Source organism: Microtus ochrogaster, unplaced genomic scaffold (genome assembly GCF_000317375.1).
Source record: "Microtus ochrogaster isolate Prairie Vole_2 unplaced genomic scaffold, MicOch1.0 UNK1, whole genome shotgun sequence".
Lineage (NCBI taxonomy): Eukaryota > Metazoa > Chordata > Mammalia > Rodentia > Cricetidae > Microtus > Microtus ochrogaster.
In genome coordinates, this window is record NW_004949099.1 from 14,929,530 (window position 1) to 14,944,969 (window position 15,440).

The window sequence follows — 15,440 nt, forward strand, 5'->3', positions numbered from 1 at the left end:
TCAATCCCCCCTCATGGTGGAAGGAGAAAACTGACCCAAAAACTGTCCTCTGACCTCCTCCTGAAAACCAAGCATGTAAACAGGTACAGGCACACATACTCACACCAAATAAATAAATATCTATAAAGTCTAAAACTAGATAAACTCTCCCTTTCTTACCACAAAGCGTGTAGGTCTTAACCAAAGTACATTCAAATATTAACGAAGGGATCTGATGGCCTTTCTGGAAGCTACTGGATCAACTAGAATATCTTAATACTTTTAAATACAAACATCTGAGGCAACAACCAGACTAATGGCTGTCCACAAACATAAAATTTACATTCCAAAGTTCCTTTGCAGTTTACCTCTTGCAGACTTGGAATACATTTTCTTACAGAAATTCTATTATAAACAGTAGTTAAGAGTCTCAGGGCAGCCCTCAAGTTTATGCAATTCATAATAAATTGAAACAGAACAGTCATGATGCAAAGAGCTCAACAAGCATGCAGCAAAGTTTCCATGGGAAAAACTCGCAGTCTCTGCAGCTGAATCCACCAGAACACTTTCTCCCCAGAAGCACAGCATTGGCTCTTCTTCCCTCCTGGAGGCTAGGGCACATGTGGACAAAAACCTCGGGAGGGGAGGCAGTACAATGAATCCACAGCATGGCATCATCCCTCCCTCAGTTCATCACATGGCCTCATCTCTTCCCTCTGTGATTAGAGGGGCCCACAAACAAATCCATGTCGATAGCATCTTTAATCACAGCTGCCAAGTTCTTCTGCCATGTAATGTAAAACCCTCACAGGACAAGTAATCACATGACATCGTTTTGCTCTTCTTGGGGAAGGGAATGGCATTTGGAGCCACACCTACTATTAATATTAAACAATATAATACAGGCCTAAACGCACTCACTAATGTCAGATTCCCTGTTCTCTCTGTCTCCATTCCAAGGCTGTTCCCTGTTACTCACCGGCTTCTACTGAGAACACAAATCCTCCTTCCCCTTCAGTTTCCTTACTCACTAGCAGTAATCAAAGTGAGTTGTGTGGGAAGGGGAGAACAACTAATTATTGCACCTGGACAGACTTAAGGTTATGAATGAGCTATAATCTGTGAGGACCGACAGAAAACTCTGTGTTTCAGAGGGTAAATGGACTCTCAGAACCCAGATTCCTTGCTCTACATCACAAGCCCAGATTGCCTTTCAAACCGATGCCAGCCTTTCCCTCTGGCCCAAGTCCACTAGAGCTACACACAGATTTCTTTTCATTTATGGACATATACATCTGTCTCCACTCTGACCCTCTGCATCTACAGTGCCCTGTCATCATAACTCCAGGCATGGCCCATCCTCCAAGGGGCCTCCTCTGGGCATCCTCATCAAAAAGGTCCCCAGGCTCATATACCACCATTTTCTTCCACCTGCTACTATTGCCATTAGCCTATTTACTGTCTACCTGAATACTGTCCATCTTCTCCGTAGAATGTTTCATGGGGAGGGGTCTAGTCTACCTTCTTTTTCACTGCATACTCAGTGTGTAGTGGCTAATTTATGTTAACTTAATACAAACTATAGTTTTAGGTTTTGATATTTCAAGACAAGGTTTCTCTGTGTAGCCTTGTCTATCCTGGAACTCACTCTGTAGATCACCCTGGTCTCGAACTCAGAGATCTGCCTGCTTCTGCCAAGATTAAAGGCATGCACCACCACTGCCCAGCTATCATAAACTATAGTTATCAGAGAAATGGGGTCTCAGTTGAGAAGATGTCTCCAGAAGATCAGGCTGTAGAAAAGCCGGTAGGACATTTTCTTAGTCGCTGATAATGGAAGGCCCAGCTCTTATGGGTGGTGCCATCTCTGGGTTCTATAAGCAGGTTTAGAAGCCATGAGGAGCAAACCAGTAAGCAGCACTCCTCCATGGCCTCTGCATCAGTTCCTGCCTCCACGTTCCTACCCTATTTGAGTTTCTGTCTCAGTTTCCTTCAGTGGAAGTGTAAGCCAAATAAACCCCTTCCTCCCCAACTTGCTTTTGGTGATGGTGTTTCCTTACAGCAATCTTAACCCTAACTAGAACAGTGTGTTTGGCAGTCAGAAAAAAATCACTACTGAGTGCATAGTGCAGGGCTGTGGACTGGTCTGGTTGCTGGAATAGAGATCCAATAATGAGTATACATATAAAGTCCCCAACTTCATGGGATGAACTGGAAAAAAAGCAACTCTTTCCAGCCCCAGCTCTGCTCCACGCTAGTCTACTGACTCAAGGACACCACAGCAATGCGGCAGAGAGATCACACCATGTGACTATTCCCATCTGGGCCACCCCACCTGCACTGTTCTATGCACATACATACCATGGCCTTGCTCAAATTGAACCCTAATAAGAAACTAAAGTGGCCAGGCACAAAGTTAGACTGGAATCTAAAGTAAGGCATGGTTGGAGGCACAGCTTGGAAGTAGAGCACTTGCTTAGAATGCATGCGGTCCTGGATTCAATCCTTAGCACTACAAAAGAAAAGTCTGTGGCATCAATCAACTCAAGGAAAGGAAGAAAAGAGAATGAACTTCAACAGAAAGAAAAGAATTCCTTTTTCTCTCTTTTAGAATTGCTGTGGTCACTAGTCCCAAGTGATCTGAAGATGAACACTGCCAGGAAAAGGTCACGGAGGATTTAAGCCAGGCTTGTGTACACTTAAATCACAGATCAAACAGGACCCAATCTGGAAAGAAAATGCACTGTGTATGCATCTGGCCAGTGTGTCTCCTGGAGACAAAGACCTCAGGTCCCTGAAGCAGCCAAAGGAAAGCAAGGGCCAGAAGGCCTGGCATCCTGCAACAAGGCCGTCTCAAGAGATGGCTGACTGGGATGGTGCCCAGAGACTCCAGGGCTGCGGCTTCTGGCAGCCACCAGCGCCAACAGCTTGTTGTGCAGCCCTGACTCTGAGTAGCCAGGGCAGTTTTCCAAAGGCGCCCTGGTGGCTGGCAGAGATTTCAAGAAAGGCAAGAAATAGGGTGTGTGTATGTACATGGGAAGCAGGGGTGGGGAGGGTGGGGAGAGAATTTGCTTTAGCAGTAATATTTTCATTATCAGATAAAACAGAGAAGCTGCGAACCTGTTTAAAAGGAGACAGGATTATTCTTCCTCAAAAGAGTTAAATTATTCACTGAAGACATTTTTCTTTGTGTTACATTTTTTAATGAGAACACTGCTTTCATCAGAAAAAACAAAACTATTTTCATTTAAAAAATAAGGAAATACTGGCAAAATACAAGTAGTGAACAAATGTTTTGTGTGGGTCTTGATTCAAATGCAGAAATTATAGAAACTAAAATTGTAAGAAAACACAGTATTAGAAAAGTCATTTTTTAAATTATATTTTGAGACAAATGTTCTGAATCCTCTTACGGTGTGGTGACCTCTTCTAGGCACACTATAGCTTCTTCAAGAAAAGAAAGAGGGCAGCACTGTTTATGTTATATGGTCACTTTTTAGCCATTCGATGTGACCATCACAAACAGCAGCTGTAAACTCATCTGATAAAACATATAAACCTTACTATGATTTTTGAAAGTCTGATTAATTCTTAATGTTATGAAGAACACCATATCCCTCAAATTTAATTCATGCAGAAAGTCCCATTTTCTTTAAAGCTTTTTACTGGATCTGTCTCCTGGTAAAAAGTGCAGACACAGTAGAAAGATGCCCTGAGAAGCCAGTATTGTTTAGCTGGCGCAAACAGATCCACATAAATCCCAACTTGGTGGCTTCAGGTTTGGAACTCTGGACTGGAAAGGTGTTCAAGAACAAACAGTGTGGTAGAAGGCTGCGGTAGCACTTGCTACCCAAGCACATTACTACTTCACAGTAATAATCCAGACCCACACACTAAGTATGTAGCTTAAAATAGCTTTTAAAACGTACTAGGGGCTGGAGAGATGGCTCAGTTGGTAAAATCACTTGCCGTGTATGGTGGTTTGAATGGCAAAAGTCCCCCACAGGCTCAGACATATCAACACTTGGTCAACAACTAGTATGGACAGGTTATGGGTCTTTAAAGATGTGAAACCTTGTAAGAAGAAACTTCGAGAGAGTGTATAGTCTCTTCCCACTTCTAGCTCCCTCTCTCTGCTTCCTGTGTGTAAAAAGGAACTGTGAATAGCCTGCCTCCTGTTCCTGCCACCATGCCATGCCCTGCGTACCATCAGAGACCGTCCCTCCAGAACCGTAAGTTCAAATAAACTTTTTCTTTCCTAAGTTGCCTTTGGTCAAGATATTTTACCACAGCCAACAGAAACTGTGCTAGCCTGATAACCTGAGTTTGATTCCTAGAACCCACGGTATAGAGAAAAAAAATGAATTCTGAAAACTATCCTCCTATCCTCTGATCTCCACATACATGCTATAACAAACGTACCTGCACTCACATGCATGAGTCATACACATATATACACAAACACAATAATAATAAATTTTAAAATTAAATAAAACATATTGGGAGAACCAGCTGGGTATGGTAACACTGAGACAGGAGGATTACCAAAAGTTGAAGGCCAGTCTGACTTACAAAGTGAGAACTTGTCTCAAAAAAGAAAGAAAGAAAGAAAGAAAGAAAGAAAGAAAGAAAGAAAGAAAGAAAGAAGAGAAAAAGAGAAACTAGAACAAAACTATGTGGTTTCAGATAAGGTTTTGGTGACAAATTAAACATATGTGGAAACTGGAGGGTCTGAGAGTGTCTGGAATTTCAGTGCTCTGTGCACGGGGTGGCAAGCCACTACTGCTAGCAGGACACCGCGCACATTCTAAAACCCTCTAGTCCACTCATTCGAGCGTCCTTCTCTTTCTAAAGTGAGTTTTAGGAAAACAATGTTCGTGCTATTAATGTTTGAAAAAGAGTTTAGCAATTTTAGATAGTTAATCTAAATAAAAAAAACCCAGTATTTCTGATTGAGAAAGAAAAGATGTAAACATAAAGGGATGGACAGGGCATCCTAACTACACCAATACTTCCATTTCTAGTCTGAGTGGCAGGTATATAGGCGTCTGATGCTTTAGTTTCACCATTCAGACAGACACAGAGTACTACCTACATGCATGCCCTGAAATACCATTCTATTCCCAAGAATATATATAACTTTTATGTTTCACAGTACTACTTTTCACAATAAAATCTAGGTGCCATGTTATGTATCTGTGCTCCCAAGGCTTCAGTAGGGGAGGCAGGAGAATCAGAAATTTAAGGCCAAGCTCAGCAACTTAGTGAGTTCCAGGACAGCTTAGGATACCTAAGACCCCATATCAAAAAATAAAGAGTACTTCATGACAATGTTTGCTTAATAGCAACCTAAATAACTTTAAAAATCTTTTCAATAAATATAAAAACTTTTAACCTAAAAGGGACTTGGCCTCATCTAAACTATGGTTCTGTTGTATTCCCTAAGCAAGAAGAATCCCTTCAAAGTGGTCACACTTTGTACATTTGGAAAGCTGAGGCAAGAAGAGTCTAGGTTCAAAGCCAGCTACATAGTGAGATTGTCTCCAAACACCAAAGCAAGTAAGCAACAACCTCAAAGGAATCTTCCCTACCAACAATCTGGACAGGGGCACTTTTCACCTGAATGAAGATTCTGGACTGAGCCTGTATGGCACATACTAGCCTTCATTTGTAGCTCTGAACAGGCCAGCCCCAAATAAAATGATCACAAATTAGCTGTTGGCCAAACAACTGAAGCCCATGTACTTTGGTTTCTGCCAGAGCTACATGAAGCCTACTCCATTCTAAGTACCTCAGAGATCACCATGAAAACAAGGGACCAGAGCAGCAGAGGGCACGGCATGTATGGCAGAAAAGTGCCCAAGCTTTTACACACACGTTTCTTTGGGTTATTTGCTACAGGGTAAATGCCAATTTTATTCTCTTGCAGGAATCTTGAGGGTAACTTCAATGTTTCAAGGGCAGGAGTCTTTATAATGCCCAACACTTTCCAGAATTTTCTCTTAAGTTTTCAGTATTTCATGATATTTTTAAATCATTCCCATTTTACCAAAACAGAACAAGTTACTTGTGGCCAGTGATCATCACAGTATCCCAAATCTAAACGGAGGCACAAGTACAACCAGAATATAGACTCCCAGGTTTTTCTTGACAGACTCAGATACACCTTATTTCCTGACATCACACATGGGAAAAATCTAAGACTCAAAACATTGCAAAAACTGAAATTTCATAAGCAGCACTCAAATGAAAGTTTACATTTGATCTCCACCAAGAATAAGCAGAATACAATATCTACTGTGTACTAAGAACTTAAAAATCTTACCAAAACACAATCTAGAGGAGGAGCATGCCTGTAATAATCCCACGAAAGACTGAAGTAGAGGGATTACAAACTTAAAGAGAACCCAAACTATATCTACATCAATATGTCTATCTATTTATCTACATCCATTTGTGTGTGTGTGTGTGTGTGTGTGTGTGTGTGTGTGTGTGTGTGTGTGTGTACATATATCCTCTGCGGATACCAGGTGAATTTGTGGTACACAAACACACATACATATATAGACACAAATGTACATATATACATACATGTATATACATACATACACACATATACATACATTCAGCCCCCAAATTTAAAATAAGAACAAAAAAAACTAAACAAAAAGCTCCCAGGCTGGTCCTCATCAGGAACTCCTGTCTCCCGCACATGTGAAACAGAAGCTGTATCACACCCTAGGACTTGCTCTCCATCCTTAGGTGTATCATGCTTCCTTAAGGCTGTACAGGAGCACCAGGAAAGAGAGGTTGTTTGTATTTGTTCTAGATTGTTCCCATCCAGAACCATAAGGATAACAGCAGGCTGGACAAGGAAGAATGGACAGCTGTGTGACCCTGCTTGCTACAGGCACTATGTCACCTTAGAAATGCCCTGGGTGAGCGGAAATGAAGTTGAAAACCCTGTGTGCCATTGTCTTCCAGGACAGCATACCTGTAACCGCTGAACCACTCCTGCTCGTAGGTTTCCAAATCCATAGTGACACTGTGACTGCAGAGCGCTTTCTGAGACCTCTTCGTAGGGAGTCTGCTCGATTTCCCAGTCAAAGTCTGCATCCTCATCATCAGCCCCTTCCTCAGAAACTCCAGAAGAACCTAAATGCGTTCAACATTCATTTTTTCTTTAAAGTACTGAGGTGCCTAGGTACAATGAGAGCAGGAAGCCGCCACGGGGAAAAGTCCTCCCATTGTACACCAAAGGCACAGACAAGAATATCCACAGCCCCACTGCTCGTGATGGCCAAAAAGCAGAGCCACCATAAATGTGTACCAACAGGAGGAGATATAGAGAAACTCACAAAATCATGATGAAGATATCTATCTATATCTATATCTATATCTATATCTATATCTATATCTATATCTATATATGGGCCTCTGCTGTAACACAGATATGCCTCATGAGAACGTAGAGTAAGAAGCCAGACAAAAAGGAACACACTCTAAGACTCACAGTCAGGCTAAGGAGAAGGCACTGGTGGTCTAGGAAAGAAGAGGGGACAGAGCCTGGGAAGAGCATGGCTGGGAGTCCAGGATATTGGAAATAAACACTCTAGTTTGTGACCTAGCAGGTGTTCGTATTATAAAATGTTTTCAACTATCTGCTTCTAGTAAGATGTTTTAATTGGTAAAGAAAAAAATGTGACTGGTCTACTGGTCCACTACTGGTTATGACTTCTAATTGTGATACCAGATAAGCTATTTTCACAGTGACTTTAACCTTTCCTTTTTTTCTTCTCTTGAACTTTTTTCCTCTAATTTTTGGGCCCCAAGTCTCTTCTCCTAGAAAAACAAAATATTACAAATATTCCTACTTATCTTCATCTCCTCCCAACTACAGCAAACATACCTATTTCTTCCACAAGTGGTTTGGCAGACCTTGATTTTCTTGGTGCCAGAAGAGCAGTTAACATGTTCAGCCCCTCAAAATGCTGACCAGGAGTTTCCTTGGGCAATCGAATGGTAAAAATTCCTTTAAGAGAAATTGTTTTATATTTAGATAGATTAAAATATTCAAAGACTTCAGTAAGTATATATAAGAGAAATGCAAGTAGGAATAATACATAATTATATGAGGAAAAAATTTTAACTATACATCTGAAGAGAATTACTATCCAGAACATATAAAGAACTCAAACACAAAATACTCAGGCTGGAAAAATGACCCAGTTTAGGTATTGTTTCTCCCACAACCATAAGGATCTAAGTTTGAATCTCTAGCACATATACAATAACCTGAGTACAACAGCAAATAGCTATAATCCCAGTGCTAGAGAAGTGGAAACAGGAAGAACCCTGGGCTGGTGGCCAAGCTGAAGCAGCAAGTTCCAGGTTCAGGGAAAGACCTTGTCTCAAAAATGAAGTGGACTTTAAAGACACCTTAAGTCAACCTCTGATCTATATCCACATGCACATATACACATGTGATGTGAACTCCCCTCTGTATGCTGTGATTACCACTGATTAATAAAGAAACTGCTTTGGGCCAATAGCAGGGCAGAACAGAGCTAGGTGGGGAAAACTAAACTAACTGCTGGGAGAAAGAAGGCGGAGTCAGGAGACACCATGTAGCCACCAGAGGGGAAACACGAGCTGCCAGTTGGAACTCTGCCGGTAGGACAGGAGCCTCATGGTAAAATATAAAATAATAGAAATGGGTTAAATTAAGATGTAAGAGTTAGCCAATAAGAAGCTAGAGCTAATGGGCCAAGCAGTGATTTAATTAATACAGTTTCTGTGTGGCTATTTTGCATCTGAGCAGCCGGGAACGAACAAGCGGCCTCCTACAACACACATGAATACATACATACACAGGTACTAGCCTGTAGCAGGCTTTCTTTTGGGCCACCAACCAGCTCCCAAATCAAAACATAGAGACTTAATAGTTATGAATGTTTGGCCTTATCTAATGCTTATCCCACTAGCTCTTATAACTTGAACTAACCTGTTTCTCTTCATCTATATTTTGCCCTAGGACTTTTTACCTTTCTTTCATTCTATTTGCCCTACTGTTTCTGCTTGTCGAGTGGCTCCCTGGCTGGGGGATACCTGGCCAGCAGGTCCTAGGCACCTCCCTTGTTCTCTCTTCTCTCCAGCCTAGACTCCTACTCCTAGTTATTCTCTCTGCTCACCAGCCCTACTATCCCTCTACTGCCTAGCTATTAGCCAGTCAGCTTTTTATTAGACCAATCAGGTGCCTTAGGCAGGCAAGGTGAAACAGCAACACATTTTTACATAATTAAACAAACGCAGCATAGACAAACATAACACAGCTTTATATAGTTAAAGTAGTATTCCACAACATAGTGTAACAAATGTAACACATCTTTACATAGTTATAATATTCCACAACACAAACCACACTTATAGACATAAACACACAAAGGAAAAAAACCAAGCAACCTAACCAAATGGCAAATAAACACATGGAAAAAAATGCTCAGTATCCTTAGCCAAGAAGGAAATGCAAACTAAAAGTACACTGAGATTCCATCTCAGCTCAGTCAAAATGGCTCTTACAAAGAAAACACAACAGCAAATGGTGGCAAAGATGCAGAGAAGTGAACCCTTATGTACCGCTGGTGAGAATATAAACTAATCTTAGCACCTCAGAATAAGAATGGCCCCCAGAATACTAAAACTAGAATCACCATACTATCCAGCTACCACTCCTAGGTATATACCCTAAGGAGTCCAAGTCATCATATCACAGAGACACCTACATATCTAAATTCCCTGCAGCACATTCACCACAACCAAGTGACAGACTCAGTCTAGGTGCCCATCAACAGATAAACAAAGAAAATGTATATCTACACAACAGACTTTTACTCATTTATTTTAAAAAAATGATGTCACTTACAAAAAAACAAAGATCATATTAAGTGACATAAGCCAGACACAGAAGGACAAATATGCTTTGTCTCATTTGTGGACCAAAGTGTCTTTTTATAGATGCATAAACCAGACAGACAGACAAACGGATGATAATACACACATCTCTCTGTGGTTTGGTTGTGTGCACTTGCGGGAATGTGTGTATGTGTGTTTGAGTATGGGTATGTCCTTGTGTATGAGACATGAAAGCAGAGGAAAACTAGGGGCAAAGACACTAGCAGGAGAAGAAAAGGGAGAGAAGGGAGAAAGGAAAAAACTTGGGGTGATGAACATGGTTGAAATATACGATATATATGAAAGAAACTGTTCTCATAAAGCTTAACACCCTTCTGCAATGAATATACACCAATAAACATAGCTGTTTAACAAAAATATATTTAACAATTTAAACTTAAAAAACATAAGTCCTCAAGGGGTTCCAAAATTTGACCCTTATTATAGATTTAGTGACTATAAATAAAGATTTTTAAAAAGTCTTAAGAAGGGCTTTTCCAAAGCTGTCACTGCAATCAGAAATCAACTCCTCAGCTCTAAGAACTTTACAGTTTTATTTTTTTAATATATTCATGCAAGTACAAGTGCCAATGAAAGCCACAAGAGGGTGTCAGATTCCCTGGAGCTGAAATTACAGGTAACTGTAAGCCTCTGTGTACCACAAACCAGAAACTTAGATCCTCTGCAAAAGCAGCATATGTATGCGCTTAGTAGCTGAGCTATCTCTCCAGCAATAAAGTTTAATAATCTCATTGTTATATGTAACTTATTGGCAACTAAAGATAGATCCACAATCTAGGATGGCAGCTTCCTTATACCTCAATATCACAACAGTTATACTGCATTAAGTGTGGGAATTTGATCCTAAGTTTCTCAGTCTCATTTTCCCTCCTTGACCCTACTTCACTGGTCAATAGTTACTGAATAAATTATACAAGTGTATATAAATTACTCTTTTTGAACTAAAAAAATTATTATTATTGTAGGTGCACATGTGTGTGTGTTGGGGGGAGCTGGGCTATGACTTAGATGTGGCATTAGGAGCAGAGCTCTTCTGAGCCAGTTTTCTCCTTTACATTTTCATGGGTTCTGGAAACCAAACTCAGGCTGCCAGGTTTACTAGACAAGCACCTTTACCTACCGAGCTACTCTGCGGGCTTTACAAGCGACACTTACTCCAAATCCAGTGACAAAGGAAAAGACAATAGCTTGCAGAAGAGTAAAATAAACAGGTTCTGTGGCAAGCTAAAATGGAGACTTATCAATCACAAAAAGAAAATTCAATTCCTCATTAAATTTCTTCCATGGATAATTTCTCAACTGCCTGTAATTAAAATCCAAGTTTGAAAACTATAAAAGAAAACTTCCATCCAAAAGCTCATAAATCCTTCGTATTTTAAAAATCAATCATTTCATGTTGATGTTTACTTCTACACATGTCCCAAATGTAGAAACAATTCCTGAAAAATGGAACTAGAACATCTGATTCAAATTTAAAGATTCTTGAAAAATATTTTAAAAGACAGAAAACTGCTATAACTGCTCCAAATCCAGATAACAGGCACTAGACATCAAAGAAGAGTTACGTAGCATATGGCAATGTCTCGACATCTAAAAGTCCCGGTGGCATCTTTAAGGGTACTGCTGTGTAGGAATCCACAAAACCCTGGCTGGGGCTGGGCCTACGGCTCAGTGAGTAAAGCACTTGCCATACAGGCTGGAGGCCCTGCGTTTGGTTCCCAGAGCCCAGACAAAACATAAGGAGTAGCGGGGCATGTTTGTAATCCTGGAGCTGGGGAGCAGACAGGAGTATTCAGTGGCTCACTGCCCAGCCTGTCTAGCCCAATAAGCAACAAGCAAGTGAGAAACCCTGTCTAAAAAGAATTCCTTCAGATGACATCAGAGGTTGTTCTTTGGCTTCCATTTGCACATCCGCACACACGAAACCCCCCCCCCATCCACAAGCGCCTCCCAACATGCCCATCTACACCTACTTATGCTGTTGTATAGTACTATGCTCCGAGTCAAACTGCCACCATCTTCAGGTTCTGCCTGAACTGAAGTTGATGGCCTGCTCACTAACCGCCATCAAAGCTGAGCCTGTGGACTATTGTACCTTGCCTCACAGGAGGAGGGAGTGAGGGGGGCGGTCATGGGACCCTCACCTGATTATTCATCCACCACCCCAGCCCCCACCCCACAACCAGCGTATGAAACAATTCTGTCCCAACTACACATGGTCTTGGAGGAGGGGCTAGAGCATAGGATAAAGGGAGGGAATTAGCTATGCGGCCTGAGGAAGCCATGTAGACTTCCACTGTGGCTACTTCAGGATCAGCTATCTATGTTCCTGCCCATAACCCCTTACCCACTACTCTGTAAACCTAGTGAACTCAATGGTTCCCCCAGGGAACTTGGGTGGAATCACATTTAGTTTATCAGTGAGACCTTAGGAGAGGTAGATGGCATCTCTTGGGGACGGAATTTTAGCAACACCAGCATACACACACATAAAAAATAGAGAAAAACCTATCCAAAACCCCAAAGGCCATACATACCTTTATCCACATCATAGGACCCCTGCTCACTTCCATTTTCCACAATCCTTCCAGGAAGCGTTAATCTGAAGATTTAACACAAGGTAAGTGATCACCAAACACAGTATATATTTAGCCAACAAAATCTATCAACCACCACCAGGTGGGTGGTGCGAGCCTTTAATCCCAGCAGGCGGATCTCTGTGAGTCTGAGGCCAGCCTGGTCTACAGATCTATTTCCAGGTCAGCTAGGGACAGAGAAATCCTGTTTCGAAAAACAAAATCTATCAACCATCTGAACGGCAATTTTCAGATATCTTTCACATTTTAAAAGCTAAATAACTTAGATTCCTTCAGCTAAGAAAGTAAAAATCAAAGATGACATATCTTTCCATTTGAATACTTTAGCCACCAAACAGACAGGACGGGGGGAGAACTTCATAATAAACGGCAGTTGTTAAATGCAGTTATGTTTATTATACTTTATTTTAACTTAGTTTATAAATAAAACGATATCCAAGGTTTTATAGGTATAGGGAAAATAATTTCTACATGGTTCATTACTATCCACAGTTCCATAGGTTGGGAGTGACCTACTCGATTTTCAAGTTGGCATGCTAATTAATATCTTAGTGGTTAGATAAAAGTCAAGAGCAGTGAAGAAACCAGCTTGACTGCAGCGGAGCGCTCAGTTGAAAAGCGGAGGGCAACGGATGAACAAGTTTAATAAGACTAACAGCGTTCGCCGCACAAGGGGGCTCACAGTACTGTCTAAGTCAAAGTATGGCTATCAAAATTAAGGTGACGCACGTGCGAGCACTTAAGACGCTGCGTACCTACTACATCAAAGGGCGCCCCCAGTGAAAGCTACCACTACTGTTTTGGTTCAACACGGAGAAAAATCCAGACGGGCAAGTGCTAACTATTACTCGCCTCTCGTGGCAGCCAGGCAGAAATCGGCTAAACTGATGCGAAGGGAACCTGAGAACCGCAGGGAGCAGAGGCCGGTCCGCTAGGAGGCGGACACGGAAAGCGTGTCGGCGTGTGTCAAAAGGCCGACCCTGCGGGGAAGTCACCGCTCTGGGGAGAAGCGTGGGCGTGCAGCGAGAGAACAGCACAAGACAGGAAGGACCGAGGGTGACAGGACAGACACTGGGTGGGTGCCCCCGTGCCCGGTGGTGAGATGGGCAGGTGAGGAAGGAGGCGATTGCGCGGGAGACCGCGCGCCAGGGAAAAGCCGCCGAGGCAGCGGCGAGAGCCCCGTGAGTGTGTCCGCGAGCGCGGGTTCCCGAGTAAACGCAGGGCGCAGGCGGCGGGAACTCGCCTCAGAAAGTAGGGCTTGGCGTAGAACTTGAAGTCCACCCCCTCGAAGTACACGTCGAACTCGGAGGCGCGCGCGTGCGGCACGCGGATGGCGACCGTGAGGAAGTCGCGGTCCTGGCTCAGCTCGAACGCGGGGGTCAGCATCGCCGCGCGCCTGGAGCCACGATGGGCCAGCTACGCACGCGCCAGGTTACCCAGCGCCAGACCCAAGCCGTCTGCCTCAGCGCTTCCGGCCAGAGGCGGAAGTGGGTGCGCGTGGGGCCGGAAGTCCCGTCCCGCACCGGTCTCCTCGGAGACGGGACGCTTTCTCTGGCGAGGCGGAGTTTTCAAATTGACTAGAAAGAGAAAGGATGCCCTGAAGCCAGGCCTATTAGACTTCGATTGACGGAATTTTTGGAAAAACAGGAAATCTAACCGAGAAATTTGCGGACTAACCAGAACACGAATTTACTGTAGACTCACTAAGGACCTATGGAGAGGCTTAGAAATTATTTTAATCACCTCAGTTATTCAAATCAACAAATGTATTCCTGTGCAGGCATTTCCCAATTGCACGACCTTAGAACAACTACAAAGTTTCTATATACTTAAGAAACCTCTACTATAAAAGGAGGATATTAGTCCAGCCTCCTCAGATGCTGCTACAATAGCATGAAGTTATCCAAGATCAAGTTGCCAGCACTCAGCAAGTAGGAGCAGGTTCTGCAGTAGCCACAGCTACTTACATTGTCCGATTCTCTGAGGTTTCCTTAAATTTTCACCTGAAGTGACAAAAAACGGACCACTAGTCCCTTCCTTCTGCTCCCCTTCTTGATCCCTTCTTTGAATAGTTTGCTCGTTGACAGAGCAACAATCCTCTAACCCACACTACAAATTCCAAGGACAAGTGGACTGAGAGAGGTTCAACAGGATCAGAATCCAGGTGCCTTATCGGTGTCCACTCTCAAGAACTGTGCTTCCTTTGGATTTATCCTGTGTCATTTTCTCTGTTTTCTTACAAGTGTTATAATCTGTCTTTTGTCTTTTTTCTTTATTCATCTCAATCATTCTCTTTAGTTCCTCTGTGATCCTTACTCTCTCAAATGCCTTTCCCACTAATCCCACTCTTCCCTCATGTATTCTCTTGGGCTTCCTTTGCTCTCATTCCTCTTACTTCGAGGAACTAGCACAGCCCAAATCTAGTATTGCGCTGGCTAGTTCTGTGTCAACTTGACACAAGCTAAAGTTATTTGAGAGGAAGAAACCTTAATTAAGAAAATGCCTCCATAACATCAGGCTGTGGACAAATATGTAGCGTATTTTCTTAGTGATTGATGGGCTGGGCCATCTCTGGGCTAGTGGTCCAGGTTCTATTAAAACGCAGGCTGAGAAAGCCATGAAGAGCAAGCCAGTAAGCAGTACTCCTCCATGGCCTCTGCATTAACTCCTGCTTCCAGGTTCCTGCTCTGTTTGAGTTCCTGCCCTGATTTCCTTCCATGATGAACAGCGGTACAGATAAGCCAAATTAACCCTTTTCTCCTCAACTTGCTTTGGTCATGGTGTTTCATCACAGCAATAGTAACCCGAAGACATTTGTGAAAGTCAGTGGAATACCTGGGCTCAGTGGCTTGCACCTGTAATCTCACACACAGAAGGCAGAGGCAGGAGGAT

At 42.6% G+C, this 15,440-nt stretch overlaps 1 protein-coding gene across 1 annotated transcript in view; it reads right to left on the reverse strand.

The window, feature by feature from the left end:
* Positions 1 to 13,990, reverse strand: part of Shq1 (SHQ1, H/ACA ribonucleoprotein assembly factor) — a 110,896-nt gene extending 96,906 nt beyond the window's left edge. The window contains exons 1-4 of the mRNA XM_005364948.3: positions 13,792 to 13,990; positions 12,489 to 12,553; positions 7,889 to 8,011; positions 6,974 to 7,134 (exon numbers count right to left, since the gene is read on the reverse strand). Coding sequence (XP_005365005.1) covers positions 6,974 to 7,134; positions 7,889 to 8,011; positions 12,489 to 12,553; positions 13,792 to 13,934 — 492 coding nt within the window. The 5' untranslated portion in view covers positions 13,935 to 13,990. The remainder of the gene's footprint in view (positions 1 to 6,973; positions 7,135 to 7,888; positions 8,012 to 12,488; positions 12,554 to 13,791) is intronic.
* Between the last annotated feature and the right edge of the window lie 1,450 nt (positions 13,991 to 15,440).